Below are 23,809 nucleotides of genomic sequence, written 5' to 3'. Positions count from 1 at the left end.
CCAGAAACACACCCGCTACAATAGATCTGCACTTGTGCCACACAACTGTGCTAAATAGAGTTATGTATTTAATACAGTAGCGTTTGCAAATCTATCAGCTTATAATATTCTTTGGCTGTTGTGAGTGTTTTCGCAGTTTCTCGCGTTGATCAGCGAATTGTTCGTAGTTCGTACTCTGAAGTACTTCTTTCAGAAATATTTCATTATTTTTATGCAGCTGCCTTAGTGCCTGTCTTCCGATAATGGCAAAACACACATTAATTATCACATTCAACAGCATTTCTTCGCAAGAAACTGAACATCCTGAGCTAACCATGGCAGTATAAAAGCTGTAGCACCGAAAAATAATACTCGAATTAAGAGTACAAAAAAGCGCAACTGTCTGTCACTGAAATTCAAGAAAAATTACTCCAAGCTGGGAAGCAAAGCCATGGACATGGCCTTCAAGCCTTTGAACAGCGTAGACTTGTTAACTCGGTACTCCAGTGTTGCCGGCGAAGCTTCACACAACCACAGTAATATATGTCCGCTCTTGTTTTCCACATGCTGTAGCCATCCGTTACGACTACTGTACACACCCAACTCCCCGCCGGTTCGCGACTGCTGCAGTCCCATGCACACGACATAATCCACATTCATTCCGAACACCGCATCCTCCAGATGATCCTGCGCTGGACTCCGTACAGTGTTGCGGTTATTCACGCATTCTTCGGAAACTGATACGAGGTCGCGGACATCCACTTTACTCAACACTTCCCGAGCTTCCGGCGCGAGATCAAAATTCTGGTCCCTTAATTTCTTCCAGAAGACCGTGATACGGCGCTGATGTGCTTCCATTCCCACCGCGACCTTTTTCGCAACGGTCACGACGCCGCACTCAGTTCCTTGGGAATAAGCTTCATGACGCGGCGCTTGCATTTGCGTTATCAGGGGAACGGTTTGCCAGTGGATCGATTCTTGGAGAAAAAGTGCTTGGGCGTGGTCATCAGAATAGATCATAGTGTTGCGCATTTTTGAAGTATCTTCGGCTACGACAACGCACCAAGCATAATCGGGGGAAATCTCATTTAATTTCGCTCCGATTTTGTCGGCGATCTCGCGGTTATGGCTCATGGGTTCGCGATCAAATTCCGTTATATATCCGTCAATCAGCTCCATAATTTCCGTTCGTTGAATATTGTTGGGAGTGAAGAATCGCTTGGTACCCTGCTGCATGGCGGTATGAAGCCTATCCATAATGTCTGCGAATTTAGCGATCATGGCATCATAATCAACTGGAATTTGCGGGAAATCCATTTCTTGGATTTGGTTAAGATAAACCATGTAGAACAGATGGATTCGGAAGCACGTCAAAATAGCGAATTCGCACCATTCCTTGAAACAGGCTGACGACACAGAATTGGACTGTTCATAGAGGACTTCGAAATTACTTTCCGCTTCTGCGCCAGTGATAATCACCTTGTAGAGATCATCCAGCATTTTTATCGGTTGAAGTTGTTTGAAAGCGTCCTTGAACGATTTCATAATTAAAGAATGGCAGGAGCTGCGGGATTCCGGGCACTGCAGGCATTTACGCAATTCCCCCGCTAAATTGTTTAAATGACCATGGATACGCCGGGAGGTCTCCACAATTTTGTTGGTTTGAGGGATATCGGTTTCGCAGGAAGCGAATAAATGTGCAGTGTGTTGCGATACATTTTGTAAATACCGAAGCACTTGAAGACGATCATCACAGGTAAACCAATGCTCGGCATCCGGATGATCCGAACTGGAGAAAACTGTAGAAAAATCCTCAACGCATTTTACCGAGTCGATACTTGACAGCGTGGATGTTAGTTGATCCAAAAACGGTGCGTAAATGTAAATCGCCATATTCGACGGAAGTACTGCTTTGCTGTAAACCATGAAAATTTGTCGAGCTACGAGAGAAACACATTTAAGTATGTAATGGGTTGAATGAGCTTTTATATGCCAACAGAATCAGCTGTAATTAAATTTTCACCAAACCGTTATAAACCGGCATCACGCGTATGGTCGATGTCAATCTTCGCTGGTTCCGGTTCGGTACTGCTTCCAGTCAAACAACGTGCTTGGCTTTAACATAAGCAGTCGCGTCATATGGGCTTGTTTTTTGATGAATGATCACCCGCAGCGCAATATACGGCTGTTACTGTCGCACCGACAGACCGGTTAGCTAATGTAATGCACCTATCGTACAAAAGAAGCTTTTGCCGTTGCTATCGTACAAAAGAAGCTTTTGCTCGTCTTGGCTTCCGTGTTTGAACTGTTGCGCCGAACGAAAAAATTCTAATACAATAATGTTCTGCTGTGGCCGCGGGCCGGGAAACGTGATGCTATCAGTAATCGGTATTGTGATGTTGAAAATGGCTGTGGTGTGTATTTTACATACGTCACTTTAACAGTTGCTGATGTTCATTATTTTTTGATTGGTTCCGCATCCGCCAGCAATAACCACATCCCATCGATATTACCAATTACAACAGCCCACAATACTTACAATACAGGAATGGTATTAAGTTACCGTTGGCGATACACGAATACGTGTATTAAGTGAATGTACGCTTTGTATATGTAAATATTATTAATAAATACGCGTATGCACAACAGTTTGTACGGGGATTTTAAACTTTCGCAATATATTTCGGTTGCCTGAGAAAACGCGTATAAACAAAGTCGTTGGAAGACGTTTAGTTCTTAATGCATACGAGCGGCTTCCCTGTTGCTAGCTTCCATTCATGTGGAAACTATTTTCCTGTCTTACGTAACTATTTATGATTTCCCGGAAAACTCTAATTTGTGAAAACGTAAAATGCAGTACATGGAAAAAAATTTCGAACTTCCGGTACTGGAAGAAATGAAAATCGTGTGTGGCAGACTCAGGAAGAGTAATGGAGTTATTGTTTTACAAGTTTTTAAAAATCTGATTTTCTTCTTTTTTTGATTTTCTTTACGAAACGAGACTTATTATGCAGTATATCTTTATATAAAAATTATTGAGAGCGATATAATATGCAAAATGCAAATGCGTTGTTTGTTGCAGACTCATGCAAAATCACCACACATTCGGAAGAGACAATACTATACTGAGATGGTAATAATATTGTTATGTAGTGCAGTTACATGCGGCGTTCCAGATGCCTTATCGCAAAGCAATAATATATTATATGGCAGATAATGGCATAGATTTGCCCAACTTTGCCACATTAAAAAAGAACTTTGGCTGTTGCACTAAAAAGTTGCAGTAGCTTATCGTTTCCCCATATTTCACTATTTGAACAGTACAGAAAACAATTAGCCATAAATCCTCAATCTCGACCCAGGCCCCACGTGAATTCTGTGTTTTCAGCGCAGCTGATAAAACGCATTCTTTAACAGTAAAGGTGTTATCAGTACAAAAAGTGCCGCTCATTTCCACAACAATAGCTACTGGAGCAGGTTAACTTGCAACCTGGTTGAATGCTATCGCTCCGATATAAACTGCTTCCGCTCTGCTTTTACCTTTCACACTACACATTTCGGACACTTCGTACAACTAGATTTGCGCTGGAACCGGTTACTCTCGGTATTCTACCCACGGCTTCATCATGAACTCCATTGTATGCGTCTGCCTCGTCCTGGCGGTGGCGTCCCTCAGCGCTGCCATTGTCCGTAAGTAACCGCAACCCAGAGTTATTTTCTTCTAAGCTAATATAAATGATTTATTCTCTGCAGTTCCCGAAGGATTCCAGTTCCCCAACGTTTGCGAGGTACTGCTTGAATTACATATGTACCTATAAGCGAAAAAAATAATTGCAAAGTGCTCTGTGTTTTCTTTAAGTAACGCGAAATTATCTTATCATTCAATTCAACGCAAAATAAATTAGATAGTCTGCAATGTCCTGTTTGCACAGGGAGTTCGATGCCGTCAAGAGGGCTACCAGTGCGTCCAGCACATGAACCCTAGCATCTTCTGCACCGTCGGCACCCCGTGCCCTCGCATCCCCAAATGTGTCCGTAAGTGACCCCGGCGTTTTGTTCCATTCAACTGCAAGGCGTGGCGGTTTAGGAAATTACGTTAACAAACGCGTTTCTTCTTTCGGTAGGTGTCCCGAAATCCGGCTTGTGCCCCCGCCTGGTCGATATGCCTATGGGTACCTGCGCCCAGATGTGCGGTGGGGATCATCATTGCCTGGATGACCAGAAGTGTTGCAGCAACGGCTGCGGTATGCAGTGTGTGGATCCTCTGTGGTTGTAGGCGGAACGAGACTCTGTTGTTGTTTTCTCTACTTTAAAATATGCTGAACATCGCTTATATATGTACGCAAAAGTGTTGAAGAGCTTTGTTGGTATCGAAAATAATATGTCGCCCACTTTGAAAAACAACGAATAAACGCGATACATACTGCATCCGAAATGTAGCGCTAAAGTTCGGGACGATAGCGTGCAGTTTTTCATGGAGCTTGTATGGTATTTCCGGTTTCGCAAAACAAAGACATACGTATAACAGTATGTACTGAGTACATAATTTTGCAATTATGTTTGCAGTTATTTTGAGGTTTATGTACCAGTATTTTGAGATTCTCGTACTATACCGGCCCAGCCGTCTTTTGCGACTTTTAGCGCGGCTCGGCCAGACGTCCCATTTTCTCGTATCCAGGTGGATCCAACAGCAGGCTTATTCTTGGTGCGAATGCTGCGTATTGTGCTGTGATTGCCTTTTATTTTATCACGCATGTTTATGTGTAGCACTGCGGTAATTAGCAGTCATCAGAAATTCAGAATCCATATAAAAAAGGCTTATATGGCAATGATAACTCGAAAATAATAATTTGCTGCAAGTAAATGCAAGTTCGTCTATTGTGCTTTGATTTCCTTGTTTATGGAGATCGTGATCTGTGAACATCGGTTACGTGCATTTTTATGTATTAGTTCAAATAACAAACACGAAGGCGGTTGAATTACTGTATAATGTACAATGTATATGAATTTCATTTTCTCCTTACAATTAGACCGCACAATTCGCACTAAACCCAAGATGATAAACGCGTTAAGACATTTGAATTAGCTGTGTGCAGCATAGTGTATAATATAGTGCAAAGTAAGCATCTGTTTGTCGAATAATTTATCTGAAGTTTTTTTATGACTTTTATTTAATTATTAGAAGTAGGCATAATTACCACTTATCTGTACTTTCGCGACTCATAATTCGGCTTTTTATTTTTTTGTAACATCGTTACCATGATCCTGAGGGGGCGTACACGTTAAAATCACAAAAGGAGACAGAAAATGCCATGCACAAAGGTCACCAGGAGACGGACAACCTCCCACCAAAACACAAACTACAACAAAAACACACAAACCACCAATGCAAAACCAACCCCAACTCTCCAGTATTGGTCCAGTTTCCCCGCAGAAAAACAACCATGAACGTCCAGTCAAAGTTAGAAATTCTTCAAACAGATCAAAAAGGTTAGAAAACAACCACGCCCCGTGTCAGATCCCGCTTTAACGATTAACATCCCCAATAAAACCGCGTAAAAATTAAAATTACAAATTCAGGCACATGTTAAGAATACAGAAAATTCCAGATTCGGGTTCGCGCTGCAGCAGCTGCCATGGCGAAGGGGGGAAGTGGTCATCATTATGCCGCTTCCCAAGCGGAAGATTATCGGGCAAAAAAAACACAAAAACCATCTCAGATTTAGGAACAGGAAGAACCGACTGAATTAAGGCCAATTTTTTCTCCGTTTTTTTTGCGATTTATTTGTTGCCGTACACCGGGTTGCGGTATGTGTTGGTGGCCGGCCGGAAAATGGGGTTTCCACTCTGCAAACAAATTCCAGTAAAACTACCGGCCAAGTGATTAAGGGATTAAATTACTGAGCAAATAAATAGATTAATAACAAATAATAACTAAAATAACTTAATTAGGCGAGTCTACGCAATAATAAATAATAATAATTTTCCTAAAATATACCGTAATCTAATAAAAGTTTTTACCGAACTGCATAAGCACACATTTTTAGGAGAAAGCTGCACACACCACGTTTACCACCAAAGTCCCCGCACACCACCTTTGACCACCACCAGGCTCACCGCGAGACAAAAACTATCTTTTTTGCGCCCGTGATAGCCATAAACTAATTTTTCAAAGTAATGGTGTCAAGAGACTATGGTGGTGCACAATCTGTTCTCGGTGGTGTTAGGAGATTTCGGTGGTTTCTGTAAAAAAAGTAAAAAATAATAAAAAGTGGTGTGCGTAGCCTTCCCCATATTTTTATTACAATTGCCAGCGCAATAATTTAAAAAATTATTGCTGAGTAATAAATACGCCAATAGCCGGGTAAATGGAATAAACACTTCTTCAAACGATCCCATAATTTTATTACAAATTATAAATGCAGATTATAATTACGTCCAGTGAATAAAATCGGAATAAAGTAGAGTAACGTTATCAGGAAAAACGTCAAGTTATTTAATTAAAGGACTGAACAAATCAACCATTCATAGCCGGGTTAATAAAGTCGCTCACCCGACTCTTTCAAATACAGCTTCAAAAAATGAAATGCTTTCTGCAGCTAACACTTGAAGATTAACGCGAGACGACCTTTCATTTACTACATGTACTTCCCATGTGGGCACCTTGAGCCGCTGTAATACGTTTTTCCGTGTACACTTGAAGATTAACGCGAGACGACCTTTCATTTACTACATGTACTTCCCATGTGGGCACCTTGAGCCGCTGTAATACGTTTTTCCGTGTACACTTGAAGATTAACGCGAGACGACCTTTCATTTACTACATGTACTTCCCATGTGGGCACCTTGAGCCGCTGTAATACGTTTTTCCGTGTACACTTGAAGATTAACGCGAGACGACCTTTCATTTACTACATGTACTTCCCATGTGGGCACCTTGAGCCGCTGTAATACGTTTTTCCGTGTACACTTGAAGATTAACGCGAGACGACCTTTCATTTACTACATGTACTTCCCATGTGGGCACCTTGAGCCGCTGTAATACGTTTTTCCGTGTACACTTGAAAATTAACGCGAGACGACCTTTCATTTACTACATGTACTTCCCATGTGGGCACCTTGAGCCGCTGTAATACGTTTTTCCGTGTACACTTGAAGATTAACGCGAGACGACCTTTCATTTACTACATGTACTTCCCATGTGGGCACCTTGAGCCGCTGTAATACGTTTTTCCGTGTACACTTGAAGATTAACGCGAGACGACCTTTCATTTACTACATGTACTTCCCATGTGGGCACCTTGAGCCGCTGTAATACGTTTTTCCGTGTACACTTGAAGATTAACGCGAGACGACCTTTCATTTACTACATGTACTTCCCATGTGGGCACCTTGAGCCGCTGTAATACGTTTTTCCGTGTACACTTGAAGATTAACGCGAGACGACCTTTCATTTACTACATGTACTTCCCATGTGGGCACCTTGAGCCGCTGTAATACGTTTTTCCGTGTACACTTGAAGATTAACGCGAGACGACCTTTCATTTACTACATGTACTTCCCATGTGGGCACCTTGAGCCGCTGTAATACGTTTTTCCGTGTACACTTGAAGATTAACGCGAGACGACCTTTCATTTACTACATGTACTTCCCATGTGGGCACCTTGAGCCGCTGTAATACGTTTTTCCGTGTACTTCCGAGAAACGAGCCACGAACCAGTAGAATTCCTGGCGCAGTTTTTAACAATAAATTTTCGATTATCGAATATTTTAAAACGTTTTAAAGGATGCCAACTCAGAAAAAACAAATGTTCATACCGTCTGAAAGAAAAAAATCACTACGTAAATTAAAATCTTGTGCTTCAAAATAACACTGGAAATTGGTAAAACAAACTGTTAGCTGACTGAATCCAAATAATTATTTATCATCAACGATTAGCCGGAAAAATGTTAAGAAAAACACGCAGATATACAAATACATACCGTGTCCCATTTGGCGTTCTGCACTTCGGCGTTGAATTTGGCCACTTGGCGGCGGTCGTGTATAACGGTAAGGATCTTCCAGATAAGCAGCAGCGCCAATCCCACCGCCAAAATGCCCAGTATTACGCCGATGATAATAGGTAAGGCGCGCACTTCCTCCGGACACACTGCACAAATTGCGCGCAAAAATGTCAGCGTTAAGAAAATAGAAAATGTCGCAAAATTAATACAATAAATTAATTCATAAGTTTAATAAATTCCGATTAAACACATTTAACAATTCCTTAGATACAATTATACAGGGTGATCAATATTGTGATACAGGGTGATTAATATTGTGATCAGGGTGATTAATATTAAGAGCTAATCAAAAATAAGTAAATATTAAAATGCAGCAAATTATTGCGTTTTAAAAAAAAATGTAGAAATAAAGTAACAATAATTCCGATAGCAAACGTAAATGGCCTCCCTAAAAAGTTAATATTTAAATACTATTACGCAGCAGTTAAGTATTAATTTTTAGAAAAGTGTACAATTAAAGTAATAACAATGCCGATAGAGTCAAGGGCGCACCTTTGGTTTTCTGCACTTCCACGACCAATTTGCCGGTATCGGGGTGGTCGTAATAGGAAAAGAAGAAGGTACAAAAATCGCGTTCATCACGGAACTGGCAGATCTCTTCACCCGGCATATCCTCTGCAGACAAACACAAATTAATCTTAAACTGTAAAAATAGTTTTTTAGTAACCGGCTTCGTCCGCTAAAGAAAGAACAAGGCCAACCAAACCCATACAGACTCGGACGCGGTTATTTACTCCGAAACCAATTTAACCTGATAAAAAAATTGCGAGTATTTGTTTTAATAAAAAAATCAAAACGCTGCAGATGTGTAAAAATTGCACGTTCTAAATTATTCTTTAATATTAAATTATTATTAAAAAATTCTCAATTATTTTTTACTGTCTTAATTTGACACAGCATTTCCTATTTCTTGTACCACATTTTACTTCTCAAAATCCAGCGCATTTCCGTGGCGGACAGAGATTAAGCTTCCTCACAAAAAAAATAAATAAGAAATAACAAACTACAACCGATACGGCGTCAGCGGTAACATGTGTCAAATACCCGAAAACATTTTATCCTCACGGCCGCCGTTCTACAATAATCCTCAACCACACCACAAAATCTCAAACATGAATTTTACAACGATAATATATATGTCGATATTTTGACGATTGCATTGCGGATCGGATCCAGCAATAATTTACAGTAATTTAGCGATAATACGAGTAATATATTTGTATTAATTTCTGAATTTTCTGTGAATGTTATTTTAACAATAATATGGTTGATAATATTTATTTTATATTGAAATATTCAGTAATATGGTTGATACTATTTTAAATGTTTTAATGTTATGGTATTTTATCATTTTAAGCTAACATAGTTCTTTACGGTAATTTCTGAATTTTTTAACGGCATTTTCTAATAATATTTTTGAATTAATATCTGCGGATGATATTTGAACAATAATACTGCTGATAATATTGAATAATATACTGCGTAATTCAATAATCAATAATATCGTTTATAATACAAATATAAATACCAATACAAATATACAAATAACTATAACACAAATACAAATTTAAATAAATACAAATATCGTTTATAATACCTTGTATTTTAAATGCTGCAGCCTGCAGTTTATGATATTTTATTAATTCAATCTGACAACTTTTATTAACGGTACTTTGTGTAGCACGTACTGTGCACGGCGTCGACGTGGGTGGCGTTGAAGAGCGTGCAGTTCTTGAGGCAGCGCGAGCCGTCCTCCTCGTCCTCCAGCTCGCCGGTCCCGAAGGCCTGGCACTGGGCGCAGGGCTTGAGGGTGTGGCACATCCCCGGACAGGTGGGGCAGTTCTCGCAGGTGGGCCCGTAGAACAGCTGCGTGTTGGTCACCGGGTCCACGTCGCACACACAGTGCCCGCAGTCGCAGTGCCCGTGCCCGTTGCATTCCAGCTGCCCACGCAAACATGTCCAAATTTAATGGATTTCTCCTTACAGATTTTCTCTCATTTATGTATCTTTAATTTTTTATTTAATTTTTTTTGTTCTACTTTCATGACCAGGCCCGTTTAATTTTTTTAAATCTCGATTTAATTTACTTCTTATTCGCTCCGTTTTTAACATAAATTGTTTTTTCCAGTTACCCTTTTTTTTTATAGTGAGAATGTGAACGCAACAGTTACTGTTAAGTATTAAGTGACTTTTTAAGAATAAATAATAAGCTCAGGCTGAAAAAATCTATTGAGATATTGAGACAAATTCAGGACGCCCAAGAAGTATTTATTTTTATTTTGACTTTCATGAGTGCCGCAAAAAAAATCCTTTTTTTAACCGGGTAAACAATTCTGAAGTTTCGTAAAAATACGATAATATTTTACCACAATCACGAACGTTTCAAAAAAAACAAATAATTTTACCCCATTTTTGGAGATGCAGGTGCTGTTGTCGGTGGAGCAGCCGCAGTTGGGCCCGGTCCAGCCCGGTTTGCAGATGCAGAATTTACAGTCGCAATGCCCGTGCGTCGGTCCTGACAAATAACACCATTTTTATTTTTTATACCATTAATCATTTATTAATTTTTTATACCCTTATCAATAGATTCATATATCCTTACGTCCTTATTTTTTGGAAATTATCTCCTAAATCAAGATTGGTTTTTTCAATAAGTTGATAATTTTATAAAATAGAGCATCGCGCAAAAGCTCCTACCTTCATCTTTAAAAAAATCTCAAGTTTTGGAGAAGGTCTAAAAAAAGTTTTAGAAGTTGTAGTACTTAAAGCTTGTTAGTACTTAAAGGTTGTTAGTTTTGGAAATTATCTCCTAATTCGAGATTCCATTTGTGAAGCTTTTGATTATTTTATAAAATCCAGCATCTTCTAAAGCTTCCTACCTGCTGCTTCGAAAAAAATTTTGGTTTCCGGAACGGTTTCAAAAACCCTTTCAAACTTTCAGTACTTAAACGTTTAAAGTTCATAGAAATTTCCGGTAAATTCTAGAAACGTCTCGAATGAGCAAATACAAGTTTCGCAACTTAGCAACCTAAACTATAGTTATTTAAAACTGTCAATCCCATCAGACTTATAATTTTTTTTTAATTCTTGAAACCATTAGGATGTTTTTAAATCTGTTTGAGTACCTCAAAATAACTATAAATTTTTCGAAAGTCGGCTCCAAAGCATTTACATTTCAAGAATTTCTAAATATTTCGACTCGGCCCCGCGAAGCGGGGCCGTTACCTCTAATTTTTTGAGCCTCCAAAGTTTCGAAATTTAAAAATATCTAGAAATCTGAGTACCTCAATATCTCACGGTCTAAATTGTCTAATTTATATGTAATTTTTAAATACCTAAAAGCCAGCCCGAAGCCCGTTTACCCTATTCCACATAGCGGCTCTGTAATATTGGCGGTAGCTTGGGTATTCACTAACCTCAAAATCTAATGAATATGTATTTATTTTATTTTTATAAATACTCAAGAGCTTGACTGAATTGCTGAAAATATTATAATTAGTAGCTAAAGATGCAGCCTCCCAGGTCACTTTGGCAACCGTTAATTGTTTCTCACAAGTTTCCATTAATCTGCGCTAAAATATCGCCTGAATGGTTGTTGTGGGTCACCGTTTAAACATTATCGGTCGTACAAAAAAATTCAAGTTTTCAGTTCGTTAGATCGGCAATATAAAGTTACATTAAAACCGTGAAAAATGCAAACAAAAAGAAAAATTGCGGAGGCTTTCACAGTTTTTATAACACTGGTCGAATTTAACCGGAAAGCTCGAAAATTGTCCGCATTTCTACATGTTAAAATATTTTCGTAGCTGGCCTCGCTGGGGTTTCATATTTGAAATATTTCTCAAAAGGATTTTTATTGCTGTACGAAGTATATTTTGTATTTTTTTCATTCTTCCATACCTCGAACACAACTGGTCGCGCGCTAGCGCGACCAATACTTGTATCATTTATTATTAGTCCAATTATTATATTAATTTATTATTAATTGTTAATTATCATTAAGTTAGTTTTTCATCTGCTCTTACCGCCGCAGGGAAGGCCGTTGAAGTGGGGACAATCGAAATCGTCACACTCACAATATTTCCCATACACGCTGTGCCCATCATCCTGAATTTAGGGGGAAAAATACTCCATTAGCGCCACATAAAAAAAACAGGGAAAAAAGGGGATTTACCCGTGGAAAGCACACGCATTCCCCGCACACACAGTTGCCACGCCCGCTGCAGACGATTGTCGTGTTGGGTCTGTAAAACAGCGTTGAAAAAATTAATTACTACCGATGGTTCAATTCTACTGCAGTAATAAACTGAAAAGAATTTTCAGTTAGCTCAGTTTATTAGATAATATTTGATCACATTACTAAATTCCATAAATTTCAAATAATTCTACCGCAAACAAAATAAATCATCAAATTATAATTACTCGCATAATATTGGGCAATAAATTCAAGAAATCAATTAATAACTGAACGCACAACAAAATAATCAAAAAGTAACAAATAAATATTAAGAATAAAAAATGATAACAAAAACTAATAGCAAACGACCGCTAATACTATATAAATGTAAGTGATAATGTTAATAAGCAAAATTATAAAAAGAAAACAATAACAATAAATAATAGTAATAAATAAAAACTAATCAATCAATCAGTTATTCGTACGTATAATAGATAGCAATAACTTGAAAAGGAGGGAAACAGCAGATGAAAATTGAGTTCAGCAAATTGAGTACTGTAACAATATTATAAAAAATACTAATATGAAAAACTATGTCATAAAAAAACAATAAACATCAATAGTAAATAATAATAATAAATACAGAAACTATTTATTATTTAGATATTTATTTGTAACAGATTTATCAGTTATTCGCATAATAATAATAACTGGAAAAATAGTGAAAGAGCAGGCGACAACTGATTGTGCGCCACGTACGCCATACAGCCGAAGAGTTCATTCTCTTCCTGGATGGAGTCGGAGGTGCATTCGCAGAAGCGGCCGAAGGTGCCGGGCGGACAGCGGCAGATGCCGCACTCGAAGGTGCCCTTGCCGCTGCACTTGGTGGAGTTGTACAGCGCGTACTCGGGCTGCTCGCAGTCGCAGCCGCAGATCACCTCCAGATCCACCAGCAGCTCATCGTCCAGCCCCACCGGCCGGATCTTGAAGGGGATGCGGTGGGGAGGCGGCCCGGCCGGGCATTTGATCACCTCCACCACAATCTCCCAGCGCACCTAGGGAACACGCAGAAATCCCATTATAGAAAAATCCACCAAGTGTGTGCTACATTTAGAATTAATCGCATCAATAAATCTGGATTAAAAAATTCCGGATTACTAAGATATTTGTTAACTGAAATTCTGCTAAAATGCATTACGAGTAAACTAAGTAAATATCAACTGCATTCCAGCTAATTAAATTCAAGAGTATTTATTAATAAATTTCCTGTGAAATTCAATTATTTTGTTTCATAAATTTATATTTATTTCATATATTTAGATTTATTTTGTTATTTTATTTACTAGCATATATTTCATGTTCCAATATATGTGTATAAGCGTATTTATTTCATATATTTCCTTCTGCCGACTCACCTCCGAGCCGACGCGCAGTCCGGAGCAGACGTTGGTGCGCTTGCGCTCACCGCTGCCCATGCAGGAGGAGAAGTAGCTGACTTTGACCAGATCCGAGGGGGCGTTGTCTTTCAACTCCACGGTGGACGTGATATTCTATACAATACGTAATTTCCGCTAAATAATCATCACATTCATCCATTTTACGTATGGGCATAAAACAGTAAATAAAGTTACTTAATAAAATAGAAATTAACTCAGAAAAACCGAAGAAATAAAAATAATTAAAATAATAAAAAAACTAAAATAAATTTACGTTTTACAATTAATTTTTTCACAGAACGCGCGCGCCGCTTCGTGTGCTGGTAAAATAATGAAAACGAACAAAGGGAAATTTGTATATTTATATTACTAAACGTCTTTCGAAGTGTGCAAATAAAGGAAAATTAAAATCGGCCGAATAACAAATCTGAGCAATAAACAATTTCCAAGTTAAATTATCCATAATATTATTAACATGTAATATTCAGAATTAATTGGACTCATTGAGCAAATCCATTAAACATAAGAAAAAAAGAAAAAAATTCATCAGCGAATTTGAATAATTTCCAAGTTAAATTATCCATAAAATTATTAACATAAAATATTCAGAATCAACTGAATTCATTACACCAACCCAATAAATATAAGAAAATAATACAGCGAATTTTAATAAGTGTCCGTACCATGTAGGTGGTCTTGACGAGGTCGACCACGTTGGAGGAGTCGTTGGCCAGTTTGCCGGCGGCGGAGGCCTCCACGAAGTACTTGAGGCGCTCGTACGTGGGCAGCTGGTCCTCGGTGACGGCGAAGATCATGGTGATTTTGTTCTCCTTCACAGCGCGGTTGATCTGACTCAGTGACGGATAATCCTGTTCAACAGCGGTGACGGTTAAGGAAAGTAATAATATATTAACGACGGCATATTCAACGCCGTTGACACGACCTAGTTGCATTCGGCAAGCGCTCTGACTGTGCAAACACAATCATCGCAACAGCTGCTATACCATCAAAATAACGGAGTACAGCGTCACGAAAATTGAACAGATTAATCAAACAAATACACAACCGAGCAAGTGGTGCCCAGAAGAAATACGACAAAAATTATAGCAAAATCACAGCAAAACGCTCTAGTGTAAATAATATTCAGTAAATAATATTACGTGTAAATAATAAAATAATATTCAGTGTAAATAATAATGTATAATATTCTTCAGTGTACTGTGTAATTAAAAAATCCCATTAAAATATTAGTTCATAATATCAAAATAATTCTCAGAAAATTATATGGGAAAGATTAAAATATTTCATTAAACTGGAATAATAATTCCACGTATTTGTGAGAAATTTATAACAAAAAAAACAAGCAAAAATACGAAATTTATTACGAACATTATATCACAAACTAACAGCAAACGGCTCTTTGTAATTAAAAATCTCATTAAAAATAATATTTTCTAATAAAATCATTCTTAGAAAAATATATGAGAGAGAATATACACGAAATATGGTTTTCCAAAGCGGAATAATATTCCCCATTTTTTGAAAATAAATTGTTTTATAGAATAAATAATTTGTACTGCAGTCACAGTGCATCGTTTTCTTGCACTGAGAGAATTTCCCAATTTTAGGAAAATAATTAGTGGCATACCTGGGTTAAACTCTCCGTGTACTGCAGTTCCCCGTCCCGATATCCCAAATGACACGCGCCATCGTTGGGTGTGATAATGCCGCCCAACTGTCAAAATAAATTACTCACTAAAGTAAAGACCACAAAGACACAATGTTACATACTTAGGCAGTGTACAATTAGGTTTAAACGAGAATTATTAATCAAACATCGCAACAGGTAGTACATTACAGAATAAAACCGTAAAAAAAATAATGCTACCTCCAAAAATTTATTGGCATTTAATTTCATAACTTGAGAAAGCCATCGAAACGAAACCTTCATCTAGGCTCAACAATCAAATCAACGACTTTCTAATACCTGCCACTGCACTACATTACACCATGTTGTAACCATTGATCGGGTACCTTTGAGGAGAGCGGAAATGATTAATGAACTTTTGTTTCTTTAATGTTCTTAACACGCGCACAAGTGAAGTTTGAAATAAAAAGCGAGTGTATTTACGTTTAAACGTCATAGAGGTTGAGCTAAGAAAAAACTTTTTTCTCACCTACAAAAAGCTACAGAAATGTTAAAGAAACGCACTAATAATTCGGTCGAACCACCACAACACTTCATAACGGAAAAAATTATAAATTCTGAATTTGAGTTAAATGTTTTGATTTTTTTTTTCGAATTCCCATTAAAATTTTAACTATTTAAATATTAAAAAATTTCATTTTTATACTGTATAATTATGGTTAGTTTTTTTTTCTTTCAGAAAACCACGCGGTAACCTTACCTTGCCATCGCCGGCATAATGGAAACTGGCATCCGTCGACAGAACCAGCAGTTTTCGGGCCTTCTCCCGCCAGCCGATTTCATCCTAAGAAAACCATTCAAACACTGCGGAAACTGTGGTTAGATTATAAGTAAAAAATTAATTTCTGGATGTGGATTTCTGGATTAAAATAATTTCTGGGTTAAATTAATTGCTGGTTAGAATTAATTTCTTCCATTACCTTGCAGGCAATGGCCTGCATAACGGCATCAAAGCCCCCTTCCGGTGCATCCAGATTCCCGGATATGGCGGCTTGTTCCACACGTTGCTGTAACATAGTCCACAGTGAGTCCTTCTTTTAGATTACTAACATTTTTTTATCGCAGTTATAATTTTTTAGAATCTCCCAAAAAGCTTTTATCGAAACAAAATCTCTACTAATAAAATTAAAATTAATTGTTTATTTTGATTTTAAGTTTATACAATTAGAGTTTGTAAATTAATACCTAATTCTATCAAAATAACGTCAAATAAAATCTCTGTCGCGAATCCGGTCAGGAATCATGCAGGACCAGTTGTTTAAATAATCTTGCATTTCATTACGTTTTGTGTGGAACACAAATTAGAGAAACAATCGGCCAACCTTGAAAATAACGTCGTCTTCGCTGAGCGTCATATGATGCTTGAAACCATAGGGTGTTGTGCAGTTATCACAGGGACTAACCAATCTGCCGGCAAAAACATACGGCAATTAAAACAAAAATCTATGCCAAATAACCAACAAATTAAAAAATCAATGAATGAAAAAATTCCTGCCCGAAAAAAAATTCACCGGAACTTCGAGATACTTCAGTTCATCTTAACCTTTTCCGTAAAACCAGAATGATCTGTTAGATCGATTATCTTTTAAAATATTGAAAAAAAACAGTCGGGCACCAACAGAAAAATGATCAAATTTGATTTGACCGAAATAAATTATAGTTATTCAGTCTGATTTATTTTTCTGCACTCTTGGCTAACATACTTCTTTGGCACAGTACTGACGTATGGCATCACCACTTTATCCACGAAGGAACCGAAACCCAGCCGGAAGTTGCTGGTCATTTTCCGCATTTCCGCCGCTGAAAAAAACAAACAAAAAAGAGGCATACAAATTATGTTAGGTTCAGAAAATTCGGTCAAGAACAACAGAAAAACACCCAGAACCTCTTTAAGCATCTGTAATAATATCAGACCACAAATCGAAGACCAAACAAATTCGTTCTAGGCTTTCATAAACGAAATCCGGGAAAATACGAACACAATATGTGAGAAGAAAAGCATATAACGCATTTTAACAAAATTTAAGACTAATTCATCATCTAAAAGTCAGAAGTCTACAAATCCAGCTAAACTAAACATTTTCAGGACATTATTATCAAAATAATAAAGCCGGTAAATATTAACAATAATAATAAAAACATGTTATGAAAAACGAAAATATATCAGAGTTCGTTTATTAATTGAATTGTAAGAAAATTGTACACTTCCGTAATAATAAATTACGGTCAGCAGGAAATTCAGACCAACCTAGAATGCGGCCCAATGATGCCAGTTTGGCTTTATCATCCAGCATAGAATAGGATAAATCCATGAGATAATACAGATCCACCGGATAATCCTTGGCCTGCTTGAATTTCGCTTCCAGTGGAAACGGCTTTCCTACAACGGCCACCGGAAAATTACTCTCTTACTGCGATTTCGCGTCATGACCTTTTCACCATAAATGAACAAATTTCACTAGGAAAATCAAAGTTAATTTTAATATGAATAACATTAACTGAAAAAATAAAATTCGAGGAAGGAATAAAAAAATAGTAGGAATACAAGTAGGAATAAAAATTTCATAAACGTTTTATCTTTCGAATTTTGATATTTTACATAAAGTCTAATTTAAAGTGAATAACATATGTCATAAATCTAATAAAAAAATCAATGGGAAAAAAAGTTTCATAAATGTTTTATCATACGAAATTTGAATTCCAAAACTTTCGGGGAAAGCCAGTTAAATGATGTCGTACTTCGAAGAATTTTCCCAAGAGCCTCTACACTACAATTCCCATGCGTTTATCATCGGTTTATGACAGAAAGCAGCAATTATAATCCCACTAAAATTAATTTCAAAAGTAACACACACAAATGAAACGAATAAAATACGATCAAACGAAAAAACCTAAATAAAAACTCAAATAATAAAAATAAAACACACATAAAATGAAAAATAAATATACACTCAACCAGCACATTACCGGAAAAATATACGGATTAAATTTTTATTACAAATCAATATGATGGTTTTTTCTGCAGCAACGAGACTAACTTCACCGTTGAAATTTTTGCTAAAATCGCGAGCCACATATGTTCACCGTCAGTTTTTTCAATACAGATAAAACAGACTAAATATTCAGAAATCCATATTAATAAAAAAAATTCAGAACATCTATGCATTTCATCTCTATGAAAATTGTCAGAAATATTCATGAATACCAAATGCAGACAGCGAACGTCACAGAACTCCGTTAAAAGCCTCTGCACTACAATTTTCAGTTATTTCCATATTACAACAGCGACATGAAAAGATGTGGAATTACATAGAAAATTCTCAGTTTAATCCCCAAAATCAAATCCAACAAAATAATCAAATAAAAAAACAGGAATAAACGGTATAAATAAAATCAGATTAAAACCATCACAGCCGTGCTGCTGTTGTCGGCAGTTCGCTGGTGCACTTACGTGGACGCAGCCTTAAGGAAATGTGCTGCGGATAGAACTGGATTTCACTGCTCAAGCTCTCATTCTGCGAAATAAGAATCGGTTAAGCCGGATCATAGTGTATCCTTGCGCAAAAATAAAAATACTACGAGTAATTCAACCAAGCGATTAATTAATTAAAATTAGCGATTAAATTAATGGAGGCAGAAACCAACGATATGCGGACAAAATTGCCAAAGTACCGCTGATTTTTTCCATATAAAACGTAATACACATAAAAAATGGCAAATAAGGAATTCTCTATAAAACTAGTTAAAACTTAAATTATTTTATTTTCGAAAAACAGTCGGGATGATACTATGCACACGGTCTCAAGCATTACTAAAAACTTCAATAAGAAAATCGAAAAAAAATCAAAAATTATGAAAAAGTCTGAGTCAACGGAAAACTAGATCTATTGAAATTTATTTTGAAAAAGTGATTAGAAACATATTAGCCAAAAATGGTACAAAGCCAAGAATCTCACCTTGATGTATATGAGCTGGCTCTCCGGATTGACGATATTCTCAAACCGGCAGTCCCGGGCCAGCAGGTTCGGTACATAATCACAGCGTGGCGCTAAAGTGTTCTCACCATAATTCTGCAACAATAACGCCATCAGTTACAGCCAGTAATAAAAAAAGTACTCCCTTTCACTACTATAACAAATTACAAGTACCCGGTTTTAAAATTTGCAAAGCATGAAATCAGCAGTTTAACGGCGTTAACATCTGTGGAGACTGCCACTGCACTACAAAACGTCAGCCATATACAGTATATCAATCTTTTGTGCAGATCATTTTGAGCATTTCTTTCTGATAATTTATTTCAGTTCAATTTATTTATTTCAGCAATATTTTTTACGGTAAAATACATTATTAATGGTGATTTCGTGCAGTCCCATAATAAGAATGTTAAGTGAACACTCAACGCCGAGATCTTATCAGTATTTTAAATATTAAATTACTTCGCACGGCAACGTCTAGTACTTTATTGCTATACAAATTATTTCGTTTTACTCATTTCATCTAACTACCAATTTTTATGCGGACAATTAGTGACCAAAAACCTTTAAATATATTTAGTTCGAATTTATTTTAGTAATACAATCTGCACAAATTTCGTTCATTACCGTAAAATTTTACATTATTACACATTTCAAAAATATTTTTTTATTATTAAGGAATTTCTGGTTTAATTATGAATTTTCAGTAACACATTTTTTTCGCTTGAATTTAAACGATAAAGATGGAAACCGGTTTTTACGGGCCGTTATGAAAAGGACGATATTTCCGGTTGATTGCGTAAGGCAGCCAAGCGGCAAAATCGATCGGTGTGTGGAAGTATTTTGGACACCGCTTCTGCCACACACGCAGCACACACGGCGGCTGTTGCGTGGATTTTTTATGCTAAAAATATTGATTTATTTATTTAGATGTCGCTGATGTCGGTCGAGAGGGAAGCAAAATGTGCTGGTCACAGCGGAAACGAGATCAACATCACCGGCCAAAATACTGGACTATTTCCCCACCTCTTGTTGACACCAGGCGCAATTGGGATTGGCCTGTATACAGGCGCTGCATGTCTGCTGTACCACGCAGGGATTCGCGACGATTTCTTCCGAAAGACCTGCAAAAAATTTTATTTCGATTATTCAAATATTTTTTATCCATTATGACTTCATGTTGTGACCAACACCAACCCAGGCCGTAGTGACAGTGCCACTGTTCTACGAATCCCTATGCAGATGGACTGGTTTTCACAAATATTCTGATACATACAATATCTCCTGTTACTCTGCGCCAAAATTAATTAATTAAATTTAGTAATAAATTAAAAGAATGTCGCACCGCGATGAAAGTAAAAACAGGAAAAAAATATTTCTTAAACCAAAATTTAAAAAAGCACATAAGACCCATCCTGTGTTGTCAGCGCAAAACATTAAAGATGAAAAATAAAATTTTTTTAAAAAAATATATATATGTAAATGCGAAAAAATATAAGGATACAGAAGCTTTAGAAACACAGATTACTAAAAAATACTGTATACGGAATAAACGATTATCAAAAGCCAGCACGATAATTTTATCTGCATTAATGACAACAACTAATCCATTTGAATTTAAAAACAACAACCGCGGAGCTGCATGGTTCAAACAAAACCACTTACCGTATGTCTTTATTAAAAAATACAGAAGCTATAAACTATAATTTAACAGACGAAAACGGCGCTACTATAATTTGACAAACGGACACTATTTTGAAAAACGCCGGAAAATTTCCGGCGAATATTATATTTCAATATTTAGTTGGTGAAATGAGGGGATCGGGTGTGGCCCCGGCTGTAATACAGCGATATCGCACCTTGAGCAGAAACGGAACGGAGAGCGCAGAAGAGATTGATGAGCAAGAAGAACATGTGCAGCATCTGCACACCACGCAACTTCCGGTCCGGCATCGCTCCGACGCAGCGCGATGGCCGCTCTCACAGATGTCCGATGATGGCCCGGCAATTTATACCATGCAAAACATCAATCCACAACCGGCAACGCTGCAATACATAACCAACAATTTGTAATACGAAGTACTGCTCAATTTCAGCGCAGCGATAATTCTTACAAATTCCGCCGCTGCAATAACTTGTCCAACCGTCAGAAAATTCTATAATTTTAGTTATTCCAGGATTTTCCAGTTTAAGCAAATTACACCGTAACAATTAATTCAAAAATCATTAATGTGAAAAAAGTCACTAACAAAATGTATTACTTAATTTCACTCAACGCTTAATTTTAAGTAGCTAATGTTATCCTGAATTTAAAAAAGGAGAACACATACTGTGAATTACTCTGGAAAATAACTACGAAAAATTTTAATTTAATTTTGCTAATATTTCTGAAGCCGCAATTCCTTCATAAATCAATAAAATAATGTAAAAAAATTTAGAATAACAAATTACTGTCTTCATTTCATTTTTGTTTAATTTAGAAAAATTTCAGTTTAATTTTATTTAGAACCTAAAAATGGGAACGAATAAGAAAACTCTGAAATTTACCAGAAAATTAATGAATTTTTGCTAATTTTCGCAAAGCTAGTGGTGAGGGTGCGCGCGCTAAAAATGGGAACGAATAAGAAAACTCTGAAATTTACCAGAAAATTAATGAATTTTTGCTAATTTTCGCAAAGCTAGTGGTGAGGGTGCGCGCAATTACGAGTACAGAGTTCCAAACGCATCTGCATTTTGGCCTTTCGTGCGGAACACTGCTCTATACATAAGTCATAAGAATATGACAGAAATCTAAAAATAGCCGCGCTTAATGCGGAACACAATAACAGCTCCTTTATATTGGAAACCGTGTCATCTCGTTAGATTTGTGTTCAAACTTCGCATATTCAGACCGTCCACACTTGGCACGTCTGTCTGCCCGACATTCTCCAACAATTATTCAAACCCCGAAATTTCCCCAAAATCTCTGCGTCATCCAAGCCGACTCACGACTACAGTAATTAAATATTCAAAAATACAAAATATTATTCATTCAGAAATAATGAAGAAAATGTTCTACATTACTCATCGCCACGAAACAGATGTTTTTTATATCAACTAAATCAACCAAAAATCTCTGCGTCATCAGCGCCAATTAAAAGCCGAATCCTAAAAAAAAATAAAATGAAAATTGTTGCAGAAAAACTGGAAAAGTATAAAATGATGATTCGCCAGCAAAAAACACACGGAAAATTCTCTGCTACGTTCACTATATTTAGAAATTCTTCTGCAAATATTTCAACGAACAAAGTAAAATCTCTGCGTTATCAGCGCCGATTTGATGGCCAATTACTGAGTAAAAAATTATGAAAAAAATAATAAATTAATAAACATTCAGAAAACTTAAGAAAAAATTCCTGAATTTATGCTTCATCGACAGCAATTACTGGCAAAATAAGGTTTAAATTCGTTTAAAACGCTGTACGCGTGATCCGTAGAATAACTGCAAGTGCTGGCTGACCAAGTATGGAAAATGATAAATCACACATAATTCAAAGTCCATCAAAGTTCGTTACCGACGTTACAGCGTTTGCGCCAGATTACTTAACGAGCCCAATTGGCGCAGAACAAACCGGCTTTTCTGCATCAATTAACCACTGTCTAGGAATTTTTAATATCCTCTCATAAAATTATAATGCCGTCTCGAAACAAGCTAGTAAAAATTTTCAAAAAATTCTTCAACCCCGAACTGACAAACAGAACGCAGTGCATCTTCAGTCTTCACCTGATAAAGCGATTATTCAGCATCCCCCCATCCACAGGGCAGTAGTCAATCCTCGCCCAAATTAAATAATCCCAACACAATCAGCCAAAATATATTCCTCCAGAATCTAGTCCATGATAACAATCATCTATCGGGGTTTTGAATCTTTTAGGTGGAATTTAAAATCGCACGATGCACGGACACGAATCCCTGCAGAATGGCGGAATGCAGCAGAGGCAGGCAGACACGCTGTGCTGTACGAAATATCCGCACTGAAGGTGAATGAGAGAGAGAGAAAGGACAGAGAGAGAGCCAAAGCACACACTACAGTGTGTGTGTGTGTTTCACAGGCTGAGTCAGACAGAGAGACACAGCAACAGAGAGATGCCGTATAAGGAAAGGCTGTTACACTCATCCGATCGTATCGCTGCCAAGCCGCATACAAACTGCTACACAGCCGGATGCGCATATTTTGCGTGTAGAAAAAAAGCAGGATGCGTTAATGTAAGTGCCGTCTGTTGGGGCCTAGCAAAGCAAAATCAAAAAGACGCCGGTTGCGGGCGGTCGACTTGAGCGGCATGAAATTCCCAAGGAAGCGACAGCGTGGGAAAACGGGTGTTCATATTTTATTGTTTATCAAAACTGGACGAAATGAAAACCATAGTTTCTTGTTGTTTTTGTTGTTTTCCGATTCGTGATTTTTGCCCAAAATGGTAAGCCGATGTTGT

At 37.3% G+C, this 23,809-nt stretch overlaps 3 protein-coding genes across 3 annotated transcripts; 1 reads left to right on the top strand and 2 right to left on the bottom strand.

Annotated features, from left to right (window-relative positions):
• Window positions 1-225: 225 nt before the first annotated feature.
• On the bottom strand, window positions 226-2,315 carry LOC129592444 (uncharacterized). Its single transcript, XM_055488484.1, has 2 exons — window positions 2,003-2,315; window positions 226-1,919 (listed from the first exon to the last, which is right to left on the bottom strand). Exon 2 carries the CDS (start codon window positions 1,903-1,905, stop codon window positions 406-408), a length of 1,500 nt encoding a protein of 499 aa, XP_055344459.1. The 5' UTR covers window positions 1,906-1,919; window positions 2,003-2,315; the 3' UTR covers window positions 226-405.
• Window positions 2,316-3,508: 1,193 nt separating this feature from the next.
• On the top strand, window positions 3,509-4,405 carry LOC129592449 (whey acidic protein-like). The gene is made up of 4 exons (XM_055488489.1): window positions 3,509-3,669; window positions 3,733-3,767; window positions 3,912-4,014; window positions 4,104-4,405. Exons 1-4 carry the CDS (start codon window positions 3,606-3,608, stop codon window positions 4,253-4,255), a joined length of 354 nt encoding a protein of 117 aa, XP_055344464.1. The 5' UTR covers window positions 3,509-3,605; the 3' UTR covers window positions 4,256-4,405.
• Window positions 4,406-5,199: 794 nt separating this feature from the next.
• Window positions 5,200-23,358, bottom strand: LOC129592492 (integrin beta-PS-like). Its single transcript, XM_055488537.1, has 21 exons — window positions 23,103-23,358; window positions 21,199-21,385; window positions 20,366-20,463; window positions 19,322-19,435; window positions 18,817-18,880; window positions 17,614-17,745; window positions 17,069-17,165; window positions 16,688-16,772; window positions 16,286-16,372; window positions 16,066-16,149; window positions 15,306-15,392; window positions 14,341-14,526; window positions 13,637-13,771; window positions 12,981-13,276; window positions 12,219-12,288; window positions 12,070-12,151; window positions 10,450-10,559; window positions 9,733-9,985; window positions 8,537-8,659; window positions 7,964-8,130; window positions 5,200-5,826 (listed from the first exon to the last, which is right to left on the bottom strand). Exons 2-21 carry the CDS (start codon window positions 21,290-21,292, stop codon window positions 5,761-5,763), a joined length of 2,430 nt encoding a protein of 809 aa, XP_055344512.1. The 5' UTR covers window positions 21,293-21,385; window positions 23,103-23,358; the 3' UTR covers window positions 5,200-5,760.
• Between the last annotated feature and the right edge of the window lie 451 nt (window positions 23,359-23,809).

This window comes from Paramacrobiotus metropolitanus, unplaced genomic scaffold (assembly GCF_019649055.1).
Source record: "Paramacrobiotus metropolitanus isolate TYO unplaced genomic scaffold, Prichtersi_v1.0 Parri_scaffold0000052, whole genome shotgun sequence".
Taxonomy (NCBI): domain Eukaryota; kingdom Metazoa; phylum Tardigrada; class Eutardigrada; order Parachela; family Macrobiotidae; genus Paramacrobiotus; species Paramacrobiotus metropolitanus.
This window is presented reverse-complemented; position numbering and strand designations above follow the sequence as displayed.

What these genes read in the sequence shown, in the direction of transcription:
- LOC129592492 (XM_055488537.1), bottom strand. Translation starts at nt 21,292, where the DNA reads ATGCCGGACCGGAAGTTGCGTGGTGTGCAGATGCTGCACATGTTCTTC. An exon ending in CCGTTCCGTTTCTGCTCAAG is followed by an intron (nt 20,464 to 21,198) that starts GTGCGATATCGC and finishes AATTTTTTGCAG; the next exon opens with GTCTTTCGGAAGAAATCGTC. An exon ending in CCACGTCGACGCCGTGCACA is followed by an intron (nt 8,660 to 9,732) that starts GTACGTGCTACA and finishes GTTTGTCTGCAG; the next exon opens with AGGATATGCCGGGTGAAGAG.
- LOC129592444 (XM_055488484.1), bottom strand. Translation starts at nt 1,905, where the DNA reads ATGGTTTACAGCAAAGCAGTACTTCCGTCGAATATGGCGATTTACATT.
- LOC129592449 (XM_055488489.1), top strand. Translation starts at nt 3,606, where the DNA reads ATGAACTCCATTGTATGCGTCTGCCTCGTCCTGGCGGTGGCGTCCCTC. An exon ending in AGTTCCCCAACGTTTGCGAG is followed by an intron (nt 3,768 to 3,911) that starts GTACTGCTTGAA and finishes CTGTTTGCACAG; the next exon opens with GGAGTTCGATGCCGTCAAGA. An exon ending in TCGCATCCCCAAATGTGTCC is followed by an intron (nt 4,015 to 4,103) that starts GTAAGTGACCCC and finishes TTCTTTCGGTAG; the next exon opens with GTGTCCCGAAATCCGGCTTG.